The following is a 21,536-nucleotide window of genomic DNA, read 5'->3' on the forward strand; positions in this document are numbered from 1 at the left end:
TTTTTTTGTTTGTCCCTAAACACACATGCATGTTCATTTTGAAATCTATGGACAGGATTTTTTCAAATATTGAAAAATTAGACAATGGCCAACACTTCACCTTTTAAATCTGTTTATATCAGAGATAGAGAAGCCTGTCTAAGATGATGGACGCATGCTAAGTGATCTGCACATGCAAACACTTGAGACATGTGCATACAAATATTGTTCTAGTCTTAGCTAAATTTACCAGACCTCTAAATGCAATGGGGCACTCGTTTAAGAAGCCTGGGAAGCAAAAACAGTTAGATCTAAAGATACTGATAGGGTCAGACCAGGGGGTCACTATACAAGGTGAATCTTCCACTATTAAGACAAGCCTCTGTTTTGAATGAATCCTTCACTGCAAATATTTAGGAATACCAAGCTAAACAGTCTATACAGCTTCAATTTTCTGGAATATAGTACTATCAGCATAATGATACGTTCTAGCAATCAAAGACCGTTGTAATCTGCAACATATTACTCGCAATCATTCATTTTGCACTACCTAATGTACTTCAATGAGATGCATCACTATCACCTGTACCACTTGGACACAAAATTAATTTGTGAAAGACTCTCCCACTAGCTGATTGTAAAGAATGGCCAACAATGGACTTACTTCCATACTTGTCATGAACCAACAGCTAGTAGATGTATGCAGCTGCAAAATACCCGCATTCATGAGTCTGTCGTCTGTACACAACTCACGCTTCCATTGATAACTCGTCTGGTAACAAATATGTGTCTGTTAGTCTACCCATAGTACAGCACTGCAGAATTTGTTGGCACTTTGTAAATAATAAAAATAATAATAATATCGACCACCTCTTAGCAGCCCCACCATGAGACTCTAAAAGGCTTGCTAAACACATGCACACGTAATTTTATAGGTATTTATTAACAACTGCACACACCACGCTTCTATAGTCTATTGTACTTTAAGGAACAATCCATATCCCTAAATCACTTCTTATTTTATAAAAGTGACAATTTTTGTGCTCTCACTTTATAAAATTAATTAATGAGGAGATATAAAAACATTATATATCATCGGCTCAATAATCAATTTTTAGACAAGAAATTTTGCAAGAAATGATCGCACCCTTATCATTCATTTTATATTTATAACTACATTGATTTCTTTAAAACTTTATTTATTTTTAATCACATTTTGCTTCTACAATTTCACAGAACCTCACGCGGGCTTTAAAATAGCATTCAACATGTTTGATACAGATGGGAATCAGATGGTGGACAGAGAGGAGTTCTTGGTGGTAAGTGTTGGATTGGCACTGTGATGGATCCTGAACTATTTGGTGTTTTTTTTTTACACTACAAGAGATATTTCCTACAATAGGTTAAATACAAATGCATGTAGTGTTTATGTGCTTTAATGCAATCCTGTTCCTATTTGCAAAACAAAAATCAAAACAAGGTGTGGATTTCTGCCACTATAGACAAATTTTCAATCTGAGGCCCCCTCATGAGTCCCGCAAAGTACATCTTACCACTCACGTTTTTTACCCGTCTTTTCTACTCATTATCATGTAGCTGTGTCTTGGAACTATTTGGAACTATAGCTCTCAGCTGGGCAAAACATATTAAAGACGCCGAGTAGATGTTATAAAATATGCAGAGAGCAAATATTTTCTACTAATAGTTATTTTTTAATCATCTGCACTAAGCATATATGGACAAGAGAATTGTGTGTTTGGGTGATTATTAGAGAGACATCTACATTTAGTCCCTTCGGCTATTCCATCACAAATCTTTCATAGCAGATTTTACTGGGTGCTGAGCGTAATAGTTTATGTTGTCTGAAGAACAGTGAGTGGTTGCTTGTGGTATGTAAATAAATGAATGGTTCAGGAGTCTGGTGGGTATTTCTTGTATTTTACATGGAGCAAAAGAATGGGATCTCTGGGTTTAATGCATTTTTAGGAAAGGAATTGCTCTTCTCACTGTCACTAATGCAACTCTGGTACATTAAAACCCAAACAAAAAACAACAATGGGCACGTCTGAGTGAAACTAAATTAGCTACAGCTAAATCATGCCACAGTGACCAAGTGCTGTCATTGATGTCTATGTGTAATACAAGAAGTTTCAAAAGTTCAAGGAAAGACAGACACAAAAAGAACAAAAAAGACATGTAGCAAAAGCACCAGAGATGGAAGCTGACATCCCAAAAACGTTCTGTGTTAGTTAATGAACTCTGCAAAAGAAAAATAAAAGGATCATTTGTTTGGGATTGATGACTATGAAAGTTTTGTGGAATGTGAAAAAGAAACATCCTTGATGGCTTCAAGGAAGACAGAAATTCAGAAAAAAAAGAAGTGACTTCACAAGACGATGGTGTAAGTGTAAGTACGAGGTGATCAAATTCCAGTGTGTTTAGACATTTGGAAAAATTTTAATGGACAATCAGCTATAACACTAAACCAACAGTATGTCATTGTTGAGTTCATTGTTTAGGGACAGTCCCTCATATCAGTTGCAAATAACGTCAGGAACTGTACTGAGGACAAAACCAAAAATTACTGTTTGTACATTCAGGTGCCCACTGGTACACTATTTTTCAGTGGATCCCTAGATACATCATATACACAGTGTATCAGAAATAACTGAATTAGTGAGAATTCGTGACTTGTTACTCTACTATTTAATTAAATACCATCCAATCTGACCTTTCTAATCTCTGTAACCCAGTACCTGAAACAACAAACAAATCGCACTCAATCTGCATCTTTCCTGTTAAAATATTTTGTTGCTATAAATTGGGGATCTGATTGTTTTAGCATTTCTGACTCTGTTTTTGGCTCAATAATAATAATGATTATAATGGGGGATTGATAAAGGTCTAAAATGTATAATCCTAGTACCTTTTAATCAATTGCTTAATTAGCTTAAGAGTTTAGAATTGTAAAGTGTTTGCTGAAACATGCCATTTTGTACAGTGCATTTAGTGTGTATAGGAAAACCAACTACAATCTAAAGAAGTGTGCGTGTCCATAGAAATCATAATCTTTGCGTTCACAGTTTAATATAAAGCACATGGAATCACTGATGGTGCCTACAGGTGTCACTTTAAATGTAGGCAATGTGGATTCTTTGGTTATACGTATGGCACATATACATTTATATTGTGTGAAATCATGCAAGTCAGTGAGATAGTTCTAAAATACCCATACAAATGCTGGAGTTTTGGAGTACCACAGTGTTAATACTAACGGAACTTACAGAATGTTAACAGTTAACCCCTTCACATTGACACTCGTGTATACACGTTTTGCAGAGTATGCATTCATACCCTTCAATTCTTTATACACAATTTGCATAATTGCACATTAAATTTGTTTATTGCTAATTAATTTCATCTGCAAATTATGCCTATAACAACCTCTGAACACAGAGAGACTAACTCGGTGTCAGCTCTCTTAGCAAAACTTTGGCAGGGGAGTGGTGAGCAGTGGACAGAACAGCAACCTGCCTGACCTATGTGTCTGAGCTGCTGCTGTCCAGGGAAGGTACCTAGGGGAAGATCCCAGCAGTTCCATCTCCCCTGCCTGCCTGACTGTACTCACAGGAAGCACAGAGGGAGATGTAACATGATATTACATGGTTCCTGCGCCATGTGAAACACAGTGGGGGAGCAGACAGGCAGACACTGCAGAGGCAGAACCACCCTCACACACAGCAATCGGATGGTGGCTGAAGGGGAGATGAGAGCTCCCCTACAAACAAAATGAGCAGCAAGGTGTGGAGAGGCTGAAAAGGGAAATACAGCCTCCCCACTTACAATCTACCCACCAACATCCCCCTCCCCCACAGACAGTCTCCTTGTCATATTACCCCCAAACAAAGATTTAGTCAACATGTCACATCATCCACTTCCACTAAATACACAGTCAGTCACCCTGTCACATCACCCCCCACCCCCATACACAGTCAGTTACCCTGTCATATCACCCCCTCACCCGGACATACAGACAGTCATCACTTATTCCTCAGACAAAACCACATTGCCAAAGTCACCCTATCAAACTCACTCTGTGACAACCACTCTGCTATGGTCACACTCATAAACACACAGACTCCCTTGGGCTCATGTACCACCCCACAGGCAGTAACCCTCATACTCACACAACCATCCAACACACAGCACAGCCCCACCATAAAAAATGCACACAGAAAGACCACAAGAAGCACCCACCCATACATACAACAAGCAGCTCCCTCCACACATACACTCAAGGACATAGAGATACATGTGGATTCCCAGATACAGAGATACACAGACACACAGAGACACACGTATGCATTGCAGGCACATTTATGGATACCAATACCCACAGATATACACTCATAGATGCACAAGGTTACTCACTGCCACTCTCAGGCACATACATGCCTTCAATGGTGAGGGTAATGTGGCAAAATATACAATATACAGAGGGATATATTTTATATTTATATATATATATAGGAAAAAGAGAAATGCCGTCACTCCTGGATTTAAGAACAATAATATATTGTCACAAGTCAACGTTTCAATTCCTAGCTTGGAACTTTCATCAGGACACAAAAAAAATGATCATACAAATGACTGGATTTATACAGAACAAACAAGTAAATTAATTACTCACCACCCTCAGCTGCTCATCAAGTGGGTTGTTCTGGCTGCTCCAGAGCTCGGGCGCCTAACAGAATCACCTGAGTGATTCCCCACACGTCATAGGCTTTGTGGCTTACAAACTCACTTGCCCGTGTGTTCTCAACTATGTTGGGAAAACTGAAACCACACTATGTGAGAGAATCAGTGGACACAGGTCAAGTATCTGGCTCGCCCATAGAGATGGCAAGTCGGACAAACCTGTGGCCAGACATTTTCTGTAAAATCAACACCATCTCTCGACACTTTGATGTGTGGTGATTGACCATTTTCCAGTACCCGCAAGAGGGGGTAACAGGGGGCTAAATTATTGTTGCAGCGGGAAACTATTTGGATCCTTGAACTTAACCCCTTAAGGACCAAACTTCTGGAATAAAAGGGAATCATGACATGGCACACATGTCATGTGTCCTTAAGGGGTTAAAGGGACACTCCAGGCACCCAGACCACTTCTGCTCATTGGAGTGGTCTGGGTGCCAACTCCCACTACCCTTAACCCTGCAAGTGTAATTATTGCAGTTTTTTTTTAAACTGCAATAATTACCTTGCAGGGTTAAGTCCTCCCCTAGTGGCTGTCTATTAGACAGCCACTACAGGGAACTTCCTGCTCTTTAGCACAGGTTTTCTGTGCTAGAGCGTCGCTGGACGTCCTCACGCTGTGTGAGGACCTCCAGCGTCGCTCTATTCCCCATAGGGAAGCATTGAAATTCATTTTCAATGCTTTCCTATGGGGTGCGCTAATGCGCATGCGCGGCATCGCCGCGCAGGCGCATTAGGTCTCCTCGGCTGGCGGGCGGGATCAGTCTCGCCCACCGGCCGACGTAAGCAGAAGGAGGAGCGGCGGGGGAGGAGGAAGCAGCGACGTGGGACATGTCGCTGCCTCTGGTAAGTCACTGAAGGGGTTTTCACCCCTTCAGCAACTGGGGATTGGGGGGTGGGAGGGAGAGGGACCCTCCAGTGCCAGGAAAACGGATCGTTTTCCTGGCACTGGAGTTTCCCTTTAACACGCTATCTCCAAAGGGACTGAATGAAAAGTGCTCCTTTACACCATTCCTTTAATATATAACTATGTGTTAGTACTTATCTTCTTTGAATCCCGAAATAATTGTGTATATATAGTTATAGTTGTTTTATTACAAAATTTGTATTTTACGTGTATGCCTTTTTTTTAAATATATATTTGGATCTGCTTTTGCTGACCTCATAATTCTCCTACCACCACTACTATATGGCTCACTTGAAGGTGATAGCATGTTATTTACCCCTGACTGCAGTACCCCGTAGGATATTTACTGTCAATTTCTTTCACATTGTCTTTAAGTAGCACTTTTTTAGAAAGGAGGGTGTTTTACAAAAAATAAATGTACGTACATTTTTCTTTTTATTTCTACTTAATGCAGGTTTATAAGGTTTTTAACTTTATAAAGTTTAATGAGAAAACAATAAAGTAAATTGAAATTACCTTTACTAGTGATTAATGAGATCCTTGAGGTTGATGCTGCGAGACTAAATATTTGATATCTGGTTCGATTTTCGTAAGGAACAAACAAAGGTCTCTTTCAGTGATATTCAGACGACTTCTCTGTTTGCGCATAATAGGATTTCTCATTTGTGCGTCAGCTCATCTCCTCTCCCTCCTCAATTCCCCTCCCCACCTTTTTTTCCCCTTTTTTCTATTTTTTAACCTTCCTTGTAGCAATACCCAGTAGGAAGGCTGAGCTAGGTAGCCCACTTACTATATAGCCCACTATAACAGACAGACACACGTACAAGACACACGTACAAGACACACATACAGACACACATACACATACATACACACACACACACACACGACACATACATACACACACACACATACAGACACACATACATATACACACACACATACAGACACACATACAGACACACATACAGACACACATACACAAATACAGACACATACATACACACACACGACACATACATACACACACACACGACACATACATACACACACACACGACACACATACAGACACACATACACAAATACAGACACATAGATACACACACACGACACATACATACACACACACACACGACACATACAGACACACACACACATACAGACACACACAAAACATACAGACACACACACGACACACATACATACACACACACACATACATACATACACACACACATACACAAGACACACACGACACATACAGGAACACAGACAGACACACATACACACAAGACACATACATACAGACACACACAAGACACACATACCAACAGACAGTCCCACATACATACACACACACAAGACACACATATATACAGACACACACACACAAGACATACATACAAAGACACACACACACATTATATTTAAGTCACCCTCCTGTTTCCTACCTTTAAGGTGCAGGAGGGTGACTTTCCCTGGGGTCCAGTGGTGGCTCAGGTGGATGGGAGTCAGAGTTCCCACTCTGACTCCCTGGTCTTCCTCCCGCGCGGCTCTCAGGGTTAGCTGGGAGGAGTGACGTGCAGTCACTTCCTCCCAGCTCTGCGATGTCATCACAGGGGGCCCGGTCGCGCTGTTAAAGCGCCCAGCGCTGACCGGGCCCCCTCACTATCCACATCCATCGGGTGGCCCTGACAGCATGCGGCCCCGGCGGTTTGCCGCGCGGGCCGGGGCCGCAAATTGTCACGGCGGTACCCAGTCGCAGGTGTACCGCCGGCTCGCACCCGCCCGCCCGTCCACCCGGTCGTCAAAACCTGGAAATCCCTACCGCCCACCTGAAATCCTAAAACGCCCACTAGTGGGCGGTAGGGACCAGGTTGACGACCCATGATATAAATACACTATTGATAGACTCTCTTTGGTGGAGTGGCACTGTCACTTTAGATTTTGCACTTCATTCACGTTACTATTTATATGCACATATTATATAGTTATTAAGATTGAACTCTTGCACCTATAGCTCACTGTCTAAAGATTCTAATTTATGAAACGTATTCCTGTACTGTCACTTTAGGATTCTGAATTTAATTCACATCATTACTGTCACTTTAAGACTTGGGACTTTATTCACTATACTGCTCATACTTATATGTATTTTCATATTTCCATGTACCTAATGTTTATTGGTATTGGGCCTCAATATGTAGGTAAGGGGTAATTATTAATTTATGTTTAGAGGGTTTATATATTATATACTTGATGGGTGTTCAATCAATCTTTAGTATTGATAATGCCAGCTTATAGACATTCACTAAATAATACTGTTCTATAGTGATGTCGCGAACATAAAATTTTCCGTTCGCGAACGGCGAACGCGAACTTCCGCAAATGTTCGCGAATGGGCGAACCCGGCGAACCGCCATAAACTTCTTTAGACAGGCGAATTTTAAAACCCACAGGGACTCTTTCTGGCCACAACAGTGATGGAAAAGTTGTTTCAAGGGGATTAACACCTGGACTGTGGCATGCCAGAGGGGGATCCATGGCAAAACTCCCATGGAAAATTACATAGTTGATGCAGAGTCTGGTTTTAATCCATAAAGGGCATAAATCACCTAACATTCCTAAATTGTTGTATCGATCAGGTAGTGTAAGGGGTACGCCCGCTTCACAGTGACAGACCAAACTCCCCGTTTAACGCACCGCAAACAACCGCAAACAGTCCATTTGCACAACCGCAAACTCCCCATTTGCACAAGGTTGGATACCAAGCTAGCCATGTCCCGTTCCTTGTCCTCACTGATGTCATTGAAGGTCTCTTCCTCCACCCAGCCACGTACAACACCAAGGGTCCCCGAAAGGTGACAACAAGCAGCCTGTATTTTTTTTTAAATGTACACTACTGTTACACCAGATATGAGTTGCATTGGTGTGACACTGTGCCCTGGCAGGCCCTGAAATGCACACGTGTGAAGGAAACTGACTGCTATTATATTACAGTCAAAAAAATGTTTTATTTATTTTTTTTAAATGCAAGCTATTGTGCCCCCAAAACGTTCGTGTGTGGGGGTGCTGGAATGACGTGGGCCAATGGGAGCCTGAATCAACTTTTGGCTCCCACTGCCCCTTTAAGAGCGAGCTTGTGACTCGAGCCGTGCTCCTAGTGCCAGGCGGGCCACGTGACCGATCACTGCAGTCAGTGCACGCGGCTAAGTCAGAAGAGGAGATCAAGCCGCGTGCGGCTCGTGTGGAGGCAGGAGTGATCCAGCCACACGTGGCTCAAGCTTAGGAGCCAGGTCGGTCCCAGGATAAGGTAAATACAGCCACAACCACTTATCCCAATCACACACCTTTCCTAACGTCCTATCCCATTAAAAGCATATTACCGCGTTTTAAATAAAACAGATAGACCCCCTACTTCATCCAGGTTACCGATCAATGGTTCGATATTCTGAGCCCTCTCTGATTTACTGTACACGATTATTCGATATTCCCACAAATTTTATATAGCATTTTATGTTTGTTTGAGACCACCTTAAAAATATTGGATATCGCTAAAAATCATGATCACTATATACTTTCTCTACAAACCTCTAAAACGAACCAAACTACTCATCCATCCGCTATACCACTTTATCCCACCTAGAACTAGTGCGCAGTTAAAATACTTGACTCTTACTTACCCATACTGAGTCATGCCACACACATTTCACCACTACTCTCACAGAATCCCTCTGACTACGGCTAAATTCATCTTCTACATCAGAACACTACTCCTAAGATTGGGTTGTATCCATGTCTCGGGTCTTTCATTTAGAATAGGGGCAGCTTCGGTCTCCTTCAACACTGACACTCCAGTGGATATTATTAAAAGATTGGGCAGATGGAAATCCTCAGTCTACAACCGATATATTCCTCATCCCGAGAAAGAAATGAGGAAAGCTTTTAAAAGTTTGGCTTTGTAAATTTGATGCAATAAGTGTGTTTTTTTTAACCCCTTAAGAACACATGACATGTGTGACATGTCATGATTCCCTTTTATTCCAGAAGTTTGGTCCTTAAGGGGTTAATACCTTTTCACCCTCTTTGCATGAACCTGATTTACATATATTACTAATATGTTTCTGAACATATATATTATATTATTCACTCACTCACTCACTCTCTGGGCCGGCCTAAGACATCATGCTGCCTAGGTCCAACGATAAATGACTATGGGGGATAATGTATAATAAACACAGGTTACTAGCTATGGGGGGGGATAATGTATAATAAACACAGGTTACTGGCTATGGGGGGGATAATGTATAATATACACAGGTTACTGGCTATGGGAGGGATAATGTATAATAAACACAGGTTACTGGCTATGGGAGGATAATGTATAATAAACACAGGTTACTGGCTATGGGGGGGATAATGTATAATAAGCACGGGTCACTGGCTATGGGAGGATAATGTATAATAAACACAGGTTACTGGCTAATGGAGGGATAATGTATAATAAACACAGGTTACTGGCTATGGGAGGGATAATGTATAATAAACACAGGTTACTGGCTATGGGGGGATAATGTATAATAAACACAGGTTACTGGTTGTGGGGGGGATAATGTATAATAAACACAGGTTACTGGTTGTGGGGGATAATGTATAATAAACACAGGTTACTGGCTATGGGAGGATAATGTATAATAAACACAGGTTACTGGCTATGGGGGATAATGTATAATAAACACAGGTTACTGGTTATGGGGGGATAATGTATAATAAACACAGGTTACGGGCTATGGGGGGATAATGTATAATAAACACAGGTTACTGGCTATGGAGGATAATGTATAATAAACACAAAAAAATAAATTAATTAAAAAAAAAGAATGCAGCTTCAGAAATTAATCTAAATTATATGCTGTCTAGGAGGTGGGAGGGTCTGGGAGGGAGGGTCTGCTGCTGATTGGCTGGAATGTGTCTGCTGACTGTGAGGTACAAGGTCAAAGTTTACTCAATGATGACGAATAGGGGGCAGACCGAACATCGCATATGTTCGCCATCCGAGGCGAACGCGAACACGCTATGTTCGCCAGGAACTATTCGCCAGCAAACCGTTCGGGACATCACTACTGTTCTATTTAGAGCCTATTTGGTTTACAAGAGCCTTTTGTTTATATACGTAGGTGTTTAGCCATTTGTGGATGTGTTTTATTGTCTCGTACAGTGGGATCGGCATACTCCTGTTGCTAAGGAGATGCATCCCGACACCCGTGTTAGATGGGCAGAGCCTCCAAAGTAATCCACGTGCCGTCAGCAGTCCTATGGGCAGCCAAAACGCTATTGGCAGTTGCAACGTAGTGACGCCGTATATACTCTGTGAGGAGGCGGACCATGCTTATGATGTGTGTGGAATCACTCAGGTGATTCTGTTATGCACTCGAGCTCCGGAGCAGCCGGACCAACCCACTTGACGAGAAGTTGAGGGTGGTGAGCAATTAATTTACTTGTTTGTTCTGTATAAAAGCCAGTCATTTGTGTGATCATTTTTTTTGTGTCCTGATGAAAGTTCCAAGCTAGGAACTGAAACGTTGACTTGTGACAAAAAATATTATTGTTCTTAAATCCAGGAGTGCCAGCATTTCTCTATTTCCTACATAAAAGCTTGCCTTGGCACCCGATATAATTTTTTCTGGAGGTAGGAGTGTAAAAGTTTGGATTGTTATATATATGTGTATATATATATATATTTGTGTACGGGATTATGGAAAGGGGCGTACATTCCCAATAGGTTTAGTTTTAACAAATAATAGTCGGTTGAGGTGTGCCGAAAAAAAGCAAAAAAGAGGGCCCGCCTGGTTATGGTGAACTGATAAGAGGGTGTGGTGGGAGGGGAACTTCCGGATCGACGAAGAGAGGTGAGTGGGGACTAGTTGGCTTATATAGGGCTATAAATCCCTCCCACAATTTCAGGCATAAGCCTTCTATTTGTGTACGGGATTATGGAAAGGGGCGTACATTCCCAATAGGTTTAGTTTTAACAAATAATAGTCGGTTGAGGTGTGCCGAAACCGACGAGAGGCTAGGCCTGCAAAAAAGAGGCCAAAAAGTATGTAACGATTATGTCTTTATTAACATCACAATGGTAACATTATTTAGTCATTCTGTGGAAAGCGAGTCTGATCTCTTCCTCTGGGTTTGGAATGTACCGGTTATACACTGCAGATTTCCAGCGTCCCATTCTTTTAATTATATGTGACGGGACATGGCTACTTGAAGCCGTGGTGGCTGCTCCGATGCGAAAAGAATGTCCTGAGAAGGAATTAGGATCGAGGCCAAGTCTAAGTAGTAATGCACGTATGTACAGCATAAAGTGTTTTGTAGTGAGTGGTTTTCCTCGTAGGGACAAAAGCGGCAGTTGTGGATTCCTATTCGGTTGACTTAACAATTTATCCAGCACCTGAACTGGGCAAAATTTAGAACCCGTGGGGAAATACTTAATCTCCACGGGGGGGCCTGTTTGATTAGTTTTTGTACGGGGAATTGTTAATATATAATAATCATTAATTTTGTACAAGTTTCTCTGTTTAAGGCAAGTGTCTGTGTCAGTTACCTTTTCTACTGAAAACTCCTTGGGCCGTAGGAAACCGAAAAAGGCCAAGTAAGCTGCGGATTTAATTATCAGATTAGTAGAATTTTCAAAGGGGTTTTTATCTAACAGCTTAGAGATTCTTTCGAAGATGTTACCATCTATTGGGAGTCTTACGAGGGTTTTATGGTTATTTAGTCTCTGTATACCCTTAAGAATGTTTTTAATTGAGTATGTGGACAAGAAAGGGGTCTTGTCTGGATAGAGAGTAAGCATGAAGTGTTGTATGCCTGTTAAGTATAGTTTGATGGTATTGTATGCGAGTTTTAATGAGATGTGGCAAAAAGTTGAAAATGCCACCATAGTTTCAACAGAAAATCGATTTATTATGTTGAAGTTGCGTACAAAGTTATTGAATATCTCAAATGCCCTATTGTATGCCTTTTTAGTGTTAGCTGATAACCTGACCTGAGCTAGAATTCTACTGTGGGCCAACAATAGATTTAAAGCATGACTAGATCTCTGAACTGCGGGGGAGTTTTGGGTTGTCTGTTCGCCGTAGGGGGAAGTCGGAAAAATTCCTGCAAATGGAAACGTGACATAGCGTCAGCTGCATTGTTGAACATACCGGGAACATGTATACAACAAATGAAAAACTGCAAGTTCGCCGCCAACCAAGTGAGCTTTCTTACCAAGTTCATTATAGACAGGGACTGAGATCGGCCTTTGTTAATTATATTGCAGGCTGCTAAGTTATCTGAATAACACCTAACTGCTTTGCCCCTCCAAACCTCACCCCAAATGTGTGCTGCTGCCACTATGGGAAAAATTTCGAACAACGCTGAGGTTTTGTCGAAGTTATCTAGTGAACTAGTCTCAGGTGGCCAACTATCATAAACCCATTCATCCCCAAATATTGCTGCATACCCAACTGAAGCGGCGGCGTCAGTCCAAACCACTGGAGAATCATCGGAGATGGGAGGAATGAATAACGACCTGCCGTTCCACGAGGATAAGAACAGTTCCCACATAGCTAGGTCAGCCCTTGCAGAACTGTCTAAACTGATCTTAGTGTCATCGTCAGGGAGGCCGTGGAGTAGCGAGAGCAACATGGAGATGAAAGATCTGCCTTGCGGGATAATACTCATGGCAAAGTTAAGAGAGCCCAAGAGAGACTGTAACTCTTTCCTGGTGCACGACCCGAGGTTGGTGCAGGTGTGAATGTAATCTAGAATCCTATCTACTTTGACCTGAGGGAGGCTGGCTTGCATGGTTTCCGAATTGATCGTGATACCTAAGAAGGTGATTTCAGTTTTAGGACCTTCTGTCTTATTAGAGGCTACCGGAACACCTAGTTCCTCGAATAAGGAGAGTGCCTTCTGCAGGCTGAGTGGTGTGCAGTAGTGAGGTTCGACGTACAGAAAGTCGTCGAGGTAGTGGATTACTACTGGGCACCTGCACTCGTTGAGTAAAAGCCAATTCAGGGTCTCCGCGAACATGTCGAAAAGTTTTGGGCTACTTTTGGAGCCAAAGGTCAGCCTGGTTGCAAAATATGCTTTCAAATTGCTACCCATTAAGCAGTCGCTCTGGCACCTTCACGGAGTTAAGAACAGTTCCCACATAGCTAGGTCAGCCCTTGCAGAACTGTCTAAACTGATCCGTGAAGGTGCCAGAGCGACTACTTAATGGGTAGCAATTTGAAAGCATTAGAGATGTCCGTTTTGCTTAACCAGGCTGCCTTACCGAGGTTAATGCTGGCCTGAATGGCATCGTCTATCCTAGCGTAATGTAGTGAGAATTCCTCCGATGGAATAAGGGAATTTAAACTTGGGGAGGTGGAAGAGTGCGGTGCCGAGAAGTCAATTATTAACCTCTTCTTGTCGTTAAATTTACCCGTGGCTATACCCAACGGACTTGTTCTCCAGGACGTGAAAGGAGGTGTGGTGAAAGGACCTATCATGAAGCCGCTACCCACCTCCTTATCGAGGAGATCCTTCAGAGAGGCTGGGTCAGACAACGCTGAATGCAGGTTGGGGCATTCTAGTGTGCCTGGAGGGAGTGCTACAAAACCTGTGTGAAAGCCTTTGGTGAAACCGGAGATGAGAAAGTCCGCCAAGTGTGAGGAAGGATGTGTAGTCAGGTAACGTTGCAAATTAGGTACGTTTATTGGTGTAATTGCCTTTTTTGGAAACAGTTTGTTCGGGCACATTGTTTTTGCGTGAGCCCTGAAACAGATTGAACAAACATGGAGCAATCTACAGGCGCTATAAGTACACCCCCCGTCATTAAAGTTATTGCATATTTGCACTTTCCCGAGAAAAACTATAGGTCTGCCTAATTTGTCTTTAATATCCCTCTGACCAGAGTAGTCTGAGTTAGCAAAACTAGTAGACGGAGCTACTGCGGTACTGGGACAAAAATTGGATGTGTGAGAAGCTGAAGCGCATATTGCACATGCTGGTGTCCTAAGCCCGGCGAAATGCCTACAAAATAATTCAGTGTCCAACTGACTCCAATCGGTGGGAGTGTTGAACTGTGCCAGTGATGCGGCTGATCTGGCTGAGAAAGACTTATGGTAGTCGTAGAACGCATAACCACCGTACTTGTAGGCAAGGTACACCAGCTTGTGCAAGTATAAGTCCAGCTCTTCCCTGCGGAGTGGAAAAGAAGAGCAAATTACGTCCCTATACAACCCAAAGGCTAACACGAACTCGGGAATATTGAGTTTTTTGTTGAGCCTAGGGTCTCTAGCTTTCATCACTACGGAGATATCTTCAAAAGTGTAAGACCTGTTCTCGATGATATCCTGTGATGCGATGAGGAGGGAAGCTAAATTAACATCTTTCCCTTCAAGTATGTCCCGTTTAAGGTTCTGAGGGATCAAATGCACCGGATTAATTATGCTAGATTTTTTGGCGGGAATAGTAGTGGGGTTACCTCCGGAGCCGGGCTCTGGTTGTACCAGCGGAACCGGGATTTCAGTAATGTTGGTCTGACCGGAGGCTTCCAGGGTATCCAACCTGTCGCTTATGTTGGCTACGGAAGCCACCAAAGAGGTCATCATGCCTCGCAGTTCTGCCAGACTACTCTGGATAGTACCGTCAGAACTAGGGCCTGGCAAAACCTCCGCATTTTGGGGATTAAGCAAACGGAAGAGTTCTGCTTTCCTGGCAGTAGCCGGGAAGGGAATGCTCCTTCTGTTCAGCTCGGCCGTGATCTTTGAAATGGTCCAGGATCTGTAGCTGGATGAGGCACCAGGCTCTCCTGGCTGGATGCTAGACCTGGACGGGACGCTTGCAATTGACTGTTCATCATCTTGCGCTGAAGCGGTGGACATGCTATGGGCATGAGAGAAAACGTAGCGTTAGAGGGAGAGAGAAGGGAAAGCTTAATTTATTGTTTATTTATTTAATTATTGATTTCGTTTTGTGAGCTGGTTGGCTAGCTAGTGCCACCGTGGCGAAGCAATTAGACTAGGTTGATGACAGGTGAGGCCCTACTAAGTGCCAAGCGGCTTGAGAGGCTCTATCTATGAGTTGGCGCGAGGGGATTTCGTGGCCACTGAGCGTAGTGGCGGGGCGTTGGCCTCTCGGTGAATTGTAAACATAAGACAGATTGGGGGTGACAGATGAGGCCCTCTCTATGCCACAATGCGAGGCGGCTAGCTATGATTTGGCCCGAGGGGCGTGGAACCTCCGAATTGAGGATGGGTGATGGCCTCGCGGGACCACTAACCTAAGGCGAAGAAGCCGGGGGACAACTACCGCTATTGGGCTCCTAAAACCCTGAAACCAGCCACAACTAAACGGGATGGAGAAAATAGCCACGAGACTGAACGTATTCGAATAGAAACGCTATCCTTACCTGAACGATTGAGTTAGCGACAAGTAGTAGCCCAGACGACCCACAGAGTCAAAATACACCCTGTTAGCTTGTACTGCAGATGCCCCGAATTGTAGAGAAGGACCCAGGCGACGTTTAGAAAATATAAAAATAGAAACAAATTTCAGGCTAGAAGCCCCCCCTCTTTTTTTTTTTAAATTAATTTATATGTAAGATGAGTGAGACTACCGATTCACACTAGAAACAAGTGAAGCATGCAACTTATAACGGCAGAATTACCCCCGGAAATATAAATGGAGAGAAAGCAGAGGAGACCCAAGAAGTCAGTAACCACGTGAAAATTTAAAGTCCATAAGGCCAGCCATTAGTAAAACCAATTTAAATGACCAAAAGCATTTATGTAAATTCATGGCAAACAAACCGTTCCCCATGCCTCCCTCACTTGTACCCCATACATATGAAAAAAAAAAACGTATCAACACAGGAGTGGAACAAAGAGCGATAAGAAAACAGTTCCTGAACCCAGTTAACGTAAAACTGCATTCAGCTATACAAAGCCATCAGGGGTAAAGAACTGTTCAGGTACACGTATATATGGCAAAAACACAATAATAGGTCGCGCTAAATACAGATAAATGTATAATAACAAAATAAAATAAATAGATAAAAAGATAAAATTAAACAAGATCACAAAAACAAAAAGAAGAGGACTAAAAATGTCAATATAAATCCACTTGCACACACTAACAGTGAAAAATGGGACAATAATAATGTATATATACATGATCTAACATTTACATATGCAAATGCGTTATTAATGAAATCGGGAAGGAAGCAGCCGAACCGGCATGTACACGTGAGGATGGAAAGGCATGCGTTTGAAACGAAACGAATGCGACGAATTGGGAAAGCGAGATGATTTGCGAATAGTGATCGTTAAGGGTGAGTAGAACATGAAAGAGTGATGCACGAACTGAAAAGACTTACGGTTTGACGAACGAAAGATTGCTAAGGCCGCGTGGGACAGCCAGGATACGGCGGGCAGCGTGTCGCACGTCGCGGAGGAATGACGTCAGGCGGAATGAAAGCGGGAACTTCCGGATCGACGAAGACAGGTGAGTGGGGACTAGTTGGCTTATATAGGGCTATAAATCCCTCCCACAATTTCAGGCATAAGCCTTCTATATATATATATATATAAATAATTGATTTTCTCATCCCTCCTAAGTGGTAAATACTCCCAGAGGTCTGGGCGTCTGAGTGTAGTGTTCTGCACAGTATCCAATCTGTTCCTAGAGCTGCACTCTTCTGGACAGTGATCTCAGATGTCCCACCTGGAATCTGTTGATGCCACTCCTCCAACTGAGTGACAGCCCGAGTGCTCCTATAACAACTGGGACTACTGATGCCTTCACTTTGCTCATTCTTTCAGCTCTTCTTTTAGTCCTCCGTTTTTGTGAATCTTATCTTATCATGTTTCTTCTTCCTGATGCTATAGTCACTGGGTATTGCCACATCCACCACTATTGCAGTCTTCCGTCCCTTGTCTCATTTCAACATTACTTTCCATGACACCAAAAAATCTTGGATGCTTGGATTCTGGATTCACTACGAAGCAAACCCCTTTTTAATCTAAAAAGTGAAAATGCAGAATGTGGTCATATGCATGGATTGTTTCAGAAACATGATTTTTATTTGCCTCTTGATTTTTGAGGAAATAAAAACGTGTTCTGCCACATGCTTCGCCAGTGTTTGTTTCTATAGAAATTAGGCAGCATTAATTGAACAGATAAACAATGGAAACTGATATACTTGAATTCAGTATAAATAAGCAAACTCCTAGGTAACAGACTAAACTGATAAGATATTTAAACATTTTGTGTAACATTGTTTCTCTGTTTGTATGGAATGTTTTCCCATTATCACTGTATTATAGTAAGGCAGTAGGGAAATATTTGCAAAAACATGCCTGGACTCAGTTAGGTAAAAAATTATGCATCCATGACTTAAAAATATATTAATTTATTTTGCACCAATAATCAGATTACTTTATGTAGTATAGTAATCACCCAGTCATTACTATGCATATTAAATACTGGATTGAGACCACGGATAACAATTAGCTGTCAGTGTAAAGGGTACACTGATGGTGGGGAGGGAAAAAATAAAAAGGGGGTAATAGGATCATGTGAATTGTACTGAGTGTGACCTCTGGGAAGAGAATCTGTTAGCTTCTGGATGGGATTTGGATTATTTAAAAAATAAGTTAGTGAATAGATAGGGTTTTGTGCCATGTAATGGAGTCCTTGGCATCTGCATACATGCCCTCAATATAGCTCCAGCCCTGGAAGTCTCACCTGTACAGTCAAGGATCATGTTAGGCATGTTTTACTTCTGATCCTTGTTGAAGCTAAATGCCCTTTTGTGTCATAGGCTCAGAAGTCGCTGTTTTACAGATGAGAGAATTCAGCTGGCAAATTCCATTCATTCCAAAAATTGTGATTCCTCTGTGACCACTTTTATCACTGTAGACATTGTTGAGATGTTGAGCTAAGTAATGCATTCTTAATTTAGAAATAACTGGTTAATAAAAATAAAGACCTACCTATTTAGATTGTCAGGATGGATTAAGGCCCAACCTGCAGAATGCAAGTGAACAACAAAATTATATTAAACCAGAATACTAAAGCATATTACCAGGCCCTAGAGTGGCTGGACGTAGCGTTATATAAAATAGTACAATACAGACAGAGATCACGGAGACAGAGAGTAATGTGGATGAGGAGACAAGCCAAAGGTCGAGAATAATAGACTAGAGAATAGATAAGATACAAGTCAGGGTCAGATAACAGATAAAAGTATGAAAAACGCACTCTCGGATAACCACAAAAAGGAAACCACAACAGGGCACAGTATAAGGGCAGTGATTAGCTGGTTGCAGTCATGTGACGCTGGAATGTGCGTGCATGACATCTAAGTGATGATCCATGCACGTTTGGCGGAGCTATGCTGATGCACAGTGTCCAGTGTCGATGGTGGGGGAGGACGCCAAGGGAGAACGCTGCTGCATAGGAGGCAGATAGTAGTTGTACTATGGGTAAGGTGATGTGCTGCATGTGAACGTGCAGAAGGGCGCCCACTGGGTGCCGTGACATAGATATGTGAAGAAACAAGACTTTGGACAAATATATTTAGTAAGGCTATGTTTTAGTGATAGGCAGAATATGCATATATTTACAGTTTGAATACCCTGGCAGAAATTGGGAAATTTTGACATTGATTTAGAAAATTTGACTGATCATGCAAAAAAATGTATTATATTGAATGATAGTGATCATATGAAGCCATTTATCACATAGTTGTTTAGCTCCTTTTAAAATCATAATAATAACAGAAATCACCCAAATGGCCATGATCAAAAGTTTACATACCCTTGAATGTTTGGCCTTGTTACAGACACACAAGGTGACACACACAGGTTAAAATGACAATTAAAGGTTAATTTCCCATACCTGTGGCTTTTTAAATAGCAATTAGTGTCAGTGTAAATAGTCAATGAGTTTGTTAGCTCTCACGTGCATGCACTGAGCAGGTTAAATACTGACCTGTGGGGAGCAGAAAAGAACTGTCAAAAGGCCTCCGTAACAAGGTAATGGAACTTTATAAAGATGGAAAAGGATATAAAGAGATATCCAAAGTCTTGAAAATGCCAGTCAGTACTGTTCAATCACTTATTAAGAAGTGGGAAATTCGGGGATCTCTTGATACCAAGCCAAGGTCAGATAAACCAAGAAGGATTTCAGCCACAAATGCCAGAAGAATTGCTCGGGATGCAAAGAAAAACCCACAGGTAACCTCAGGAGAAATACAGGTTTCTCGGGAAAAAGACGGTGTGGTTGTTTCAAGGATCACAATACGATGATACTTGAACAAAAATTAGCTTCATGGTTGCCGCATGCTCCTGAAGGAGCCTGCTAGCTAGCCTCCTGCCCCAGGACTATGGACCTCCCTGTTCTGGAGTTAAATCGCCCCAACCGCCATTAGTAGGGTGTCCCTGGTTCGGCACTTTCCCTTCATGCGAATGGAACCAAACGCTAGCTCTCTGGTGGCCATTCGCGGGAACCAAACCCATGAATAGTCCCAGCAGTACTTAGCCTCGACCGCTATGGAACTAATTTCGGCATGAGGACTTCATGGGTTCCGGTCACCTCAGTGGGACTTAGCCACAAATGTTATGGAACTGTTTTCGGCAGGAGGTGCCCGTGTAGTTCCCGGACAACTTGGTTCGCGGTTTTAAACCACTTTGAAATCCGCCAGGAGAGCGCTTTTTGGAGGGAAGGTGCCTGAGACTAAGGGGAACAAACACTACATAGGAGCCAGCCAGAGCACCCCATATTGCAGCCGCAGGAGCTCCTGAAAGTTGACCGGCAAAAGCACCAAATGCCTTGGAACCGTTTTGGGTATAGGACCATGTGTGCGACAGGTCAGAATTTCCACACGGCCATGATTAAACACATTAGTTTCTACCCTTCATCAATTCTAGGCTGATGTTTGGGGAATTGGGAGCTATAATCACTGCTTCACTGGGGATTTGGGAGAACTACAGTGGATATACTCAACCGGAGTAGAGGGGATCCGTTACATTGATGGCAAGCGGCAACATTTTTCTCCCTAATGTATATCCCAATACAGGGAATGCAGTGAAGAGTCCAGCAGCGTCACTGTCTAAAGAGAAACTCAGGAGATAGAGCGAGCTAGCCCCAAGGCAGTGTCCACATATGAGGAGGAGTTCCATTGGAGACTACAAGGTACACTGGCACAAGAGCAGGGCCCTATTTCAGCCAAGGAAGAGGTGGCCTGGAGAGAATGTGTATTGTGAGAACTCTGGCAGGAGTCCCTGGAGGTAGCACAACTTCGTCGGAAAGAGAAGCTTCAAAGTACAGCGCACCGCTGGCAGGAACAAATGACCCAACAGATGGTGATCCTGTGAGAACAACCCTTGACGTAGTGGGTAAGACACCTTGACTTCCTGGTCAAGAAAGAAATGATGCTGGACGACTCGTACCTGGTGCTATGGTGGTACTCAGTCCAGCGAGACACGTGGTTGGCAGAGGGCGTTTAGCCAGAGAGGGAGAGCTACGATGGCCAGAGCCTGTTGTGGAAGGTCTTTGAAGAGGACAATGACTTAGACAGTCCTGTGGAGTCGCAGGTCTGTGCTATTTATTATTACCAGCAAGAGGTACTACCATACCCAGGAACTATTGGGCTGGGACTAGACCTCACCCACCTGGTCACCATAGAGTGGAAGTTGAAGCAAGACTACCAAGACCTACTAGACGTGGTCCAGCAGCAGGCCCTTTATGCAGAGCACAGAATAAGCTGGGTAACTAGGGGAGAGGAGATTTTCGGTCCCTCTCCCCAGCAGCAGCAAGCATCCCTGGTAATGGAGAAGGTCGGTATCCCTACCCAG

The 21,536-nt window shown here is 42.8% G+C and overlaps 1 protein-coding gene across 6 annotated transcripts in view; it reads left to right on the forward strand.

Moving 5' to 3' along the window:
* MICU3 (mitochondrial calcium uptake family member 3) overlaps positions 1–21,536 on the forward strand; it is a 184,916-nt gene that overhangs the window by 103,059 nt on the left and 60,321 nt on the right. For all 6 annotated transcript variants that reach the window (XM_063458052.1, XM_063458053.1, XM_063458050.1 and 3 more), the window contains exon 6: positions 1,216–1,298. In XM_063458052.1, coding sequence (XP_063314122.1) covers positions 1,216–1,298 — 83 coding nt within the window. The remainder of the gene's footprint in view (positions 1–1,215; positions 1,299–21,536) is intronic.

This window comes from Pelobates fuscus, chromosome 6 (genome assembly GCF_036172605.1).
Source record: "Pelobates fuscus isolate aPelFus1 chromosome 6, aPelFus1.pri, whole genome shotgun sequence".
NCBI lineage: Eukaryota > Metazoa > Chordata > Amphibia > Anura > Pelobatidae > Pelobates > Pelobates fuscus.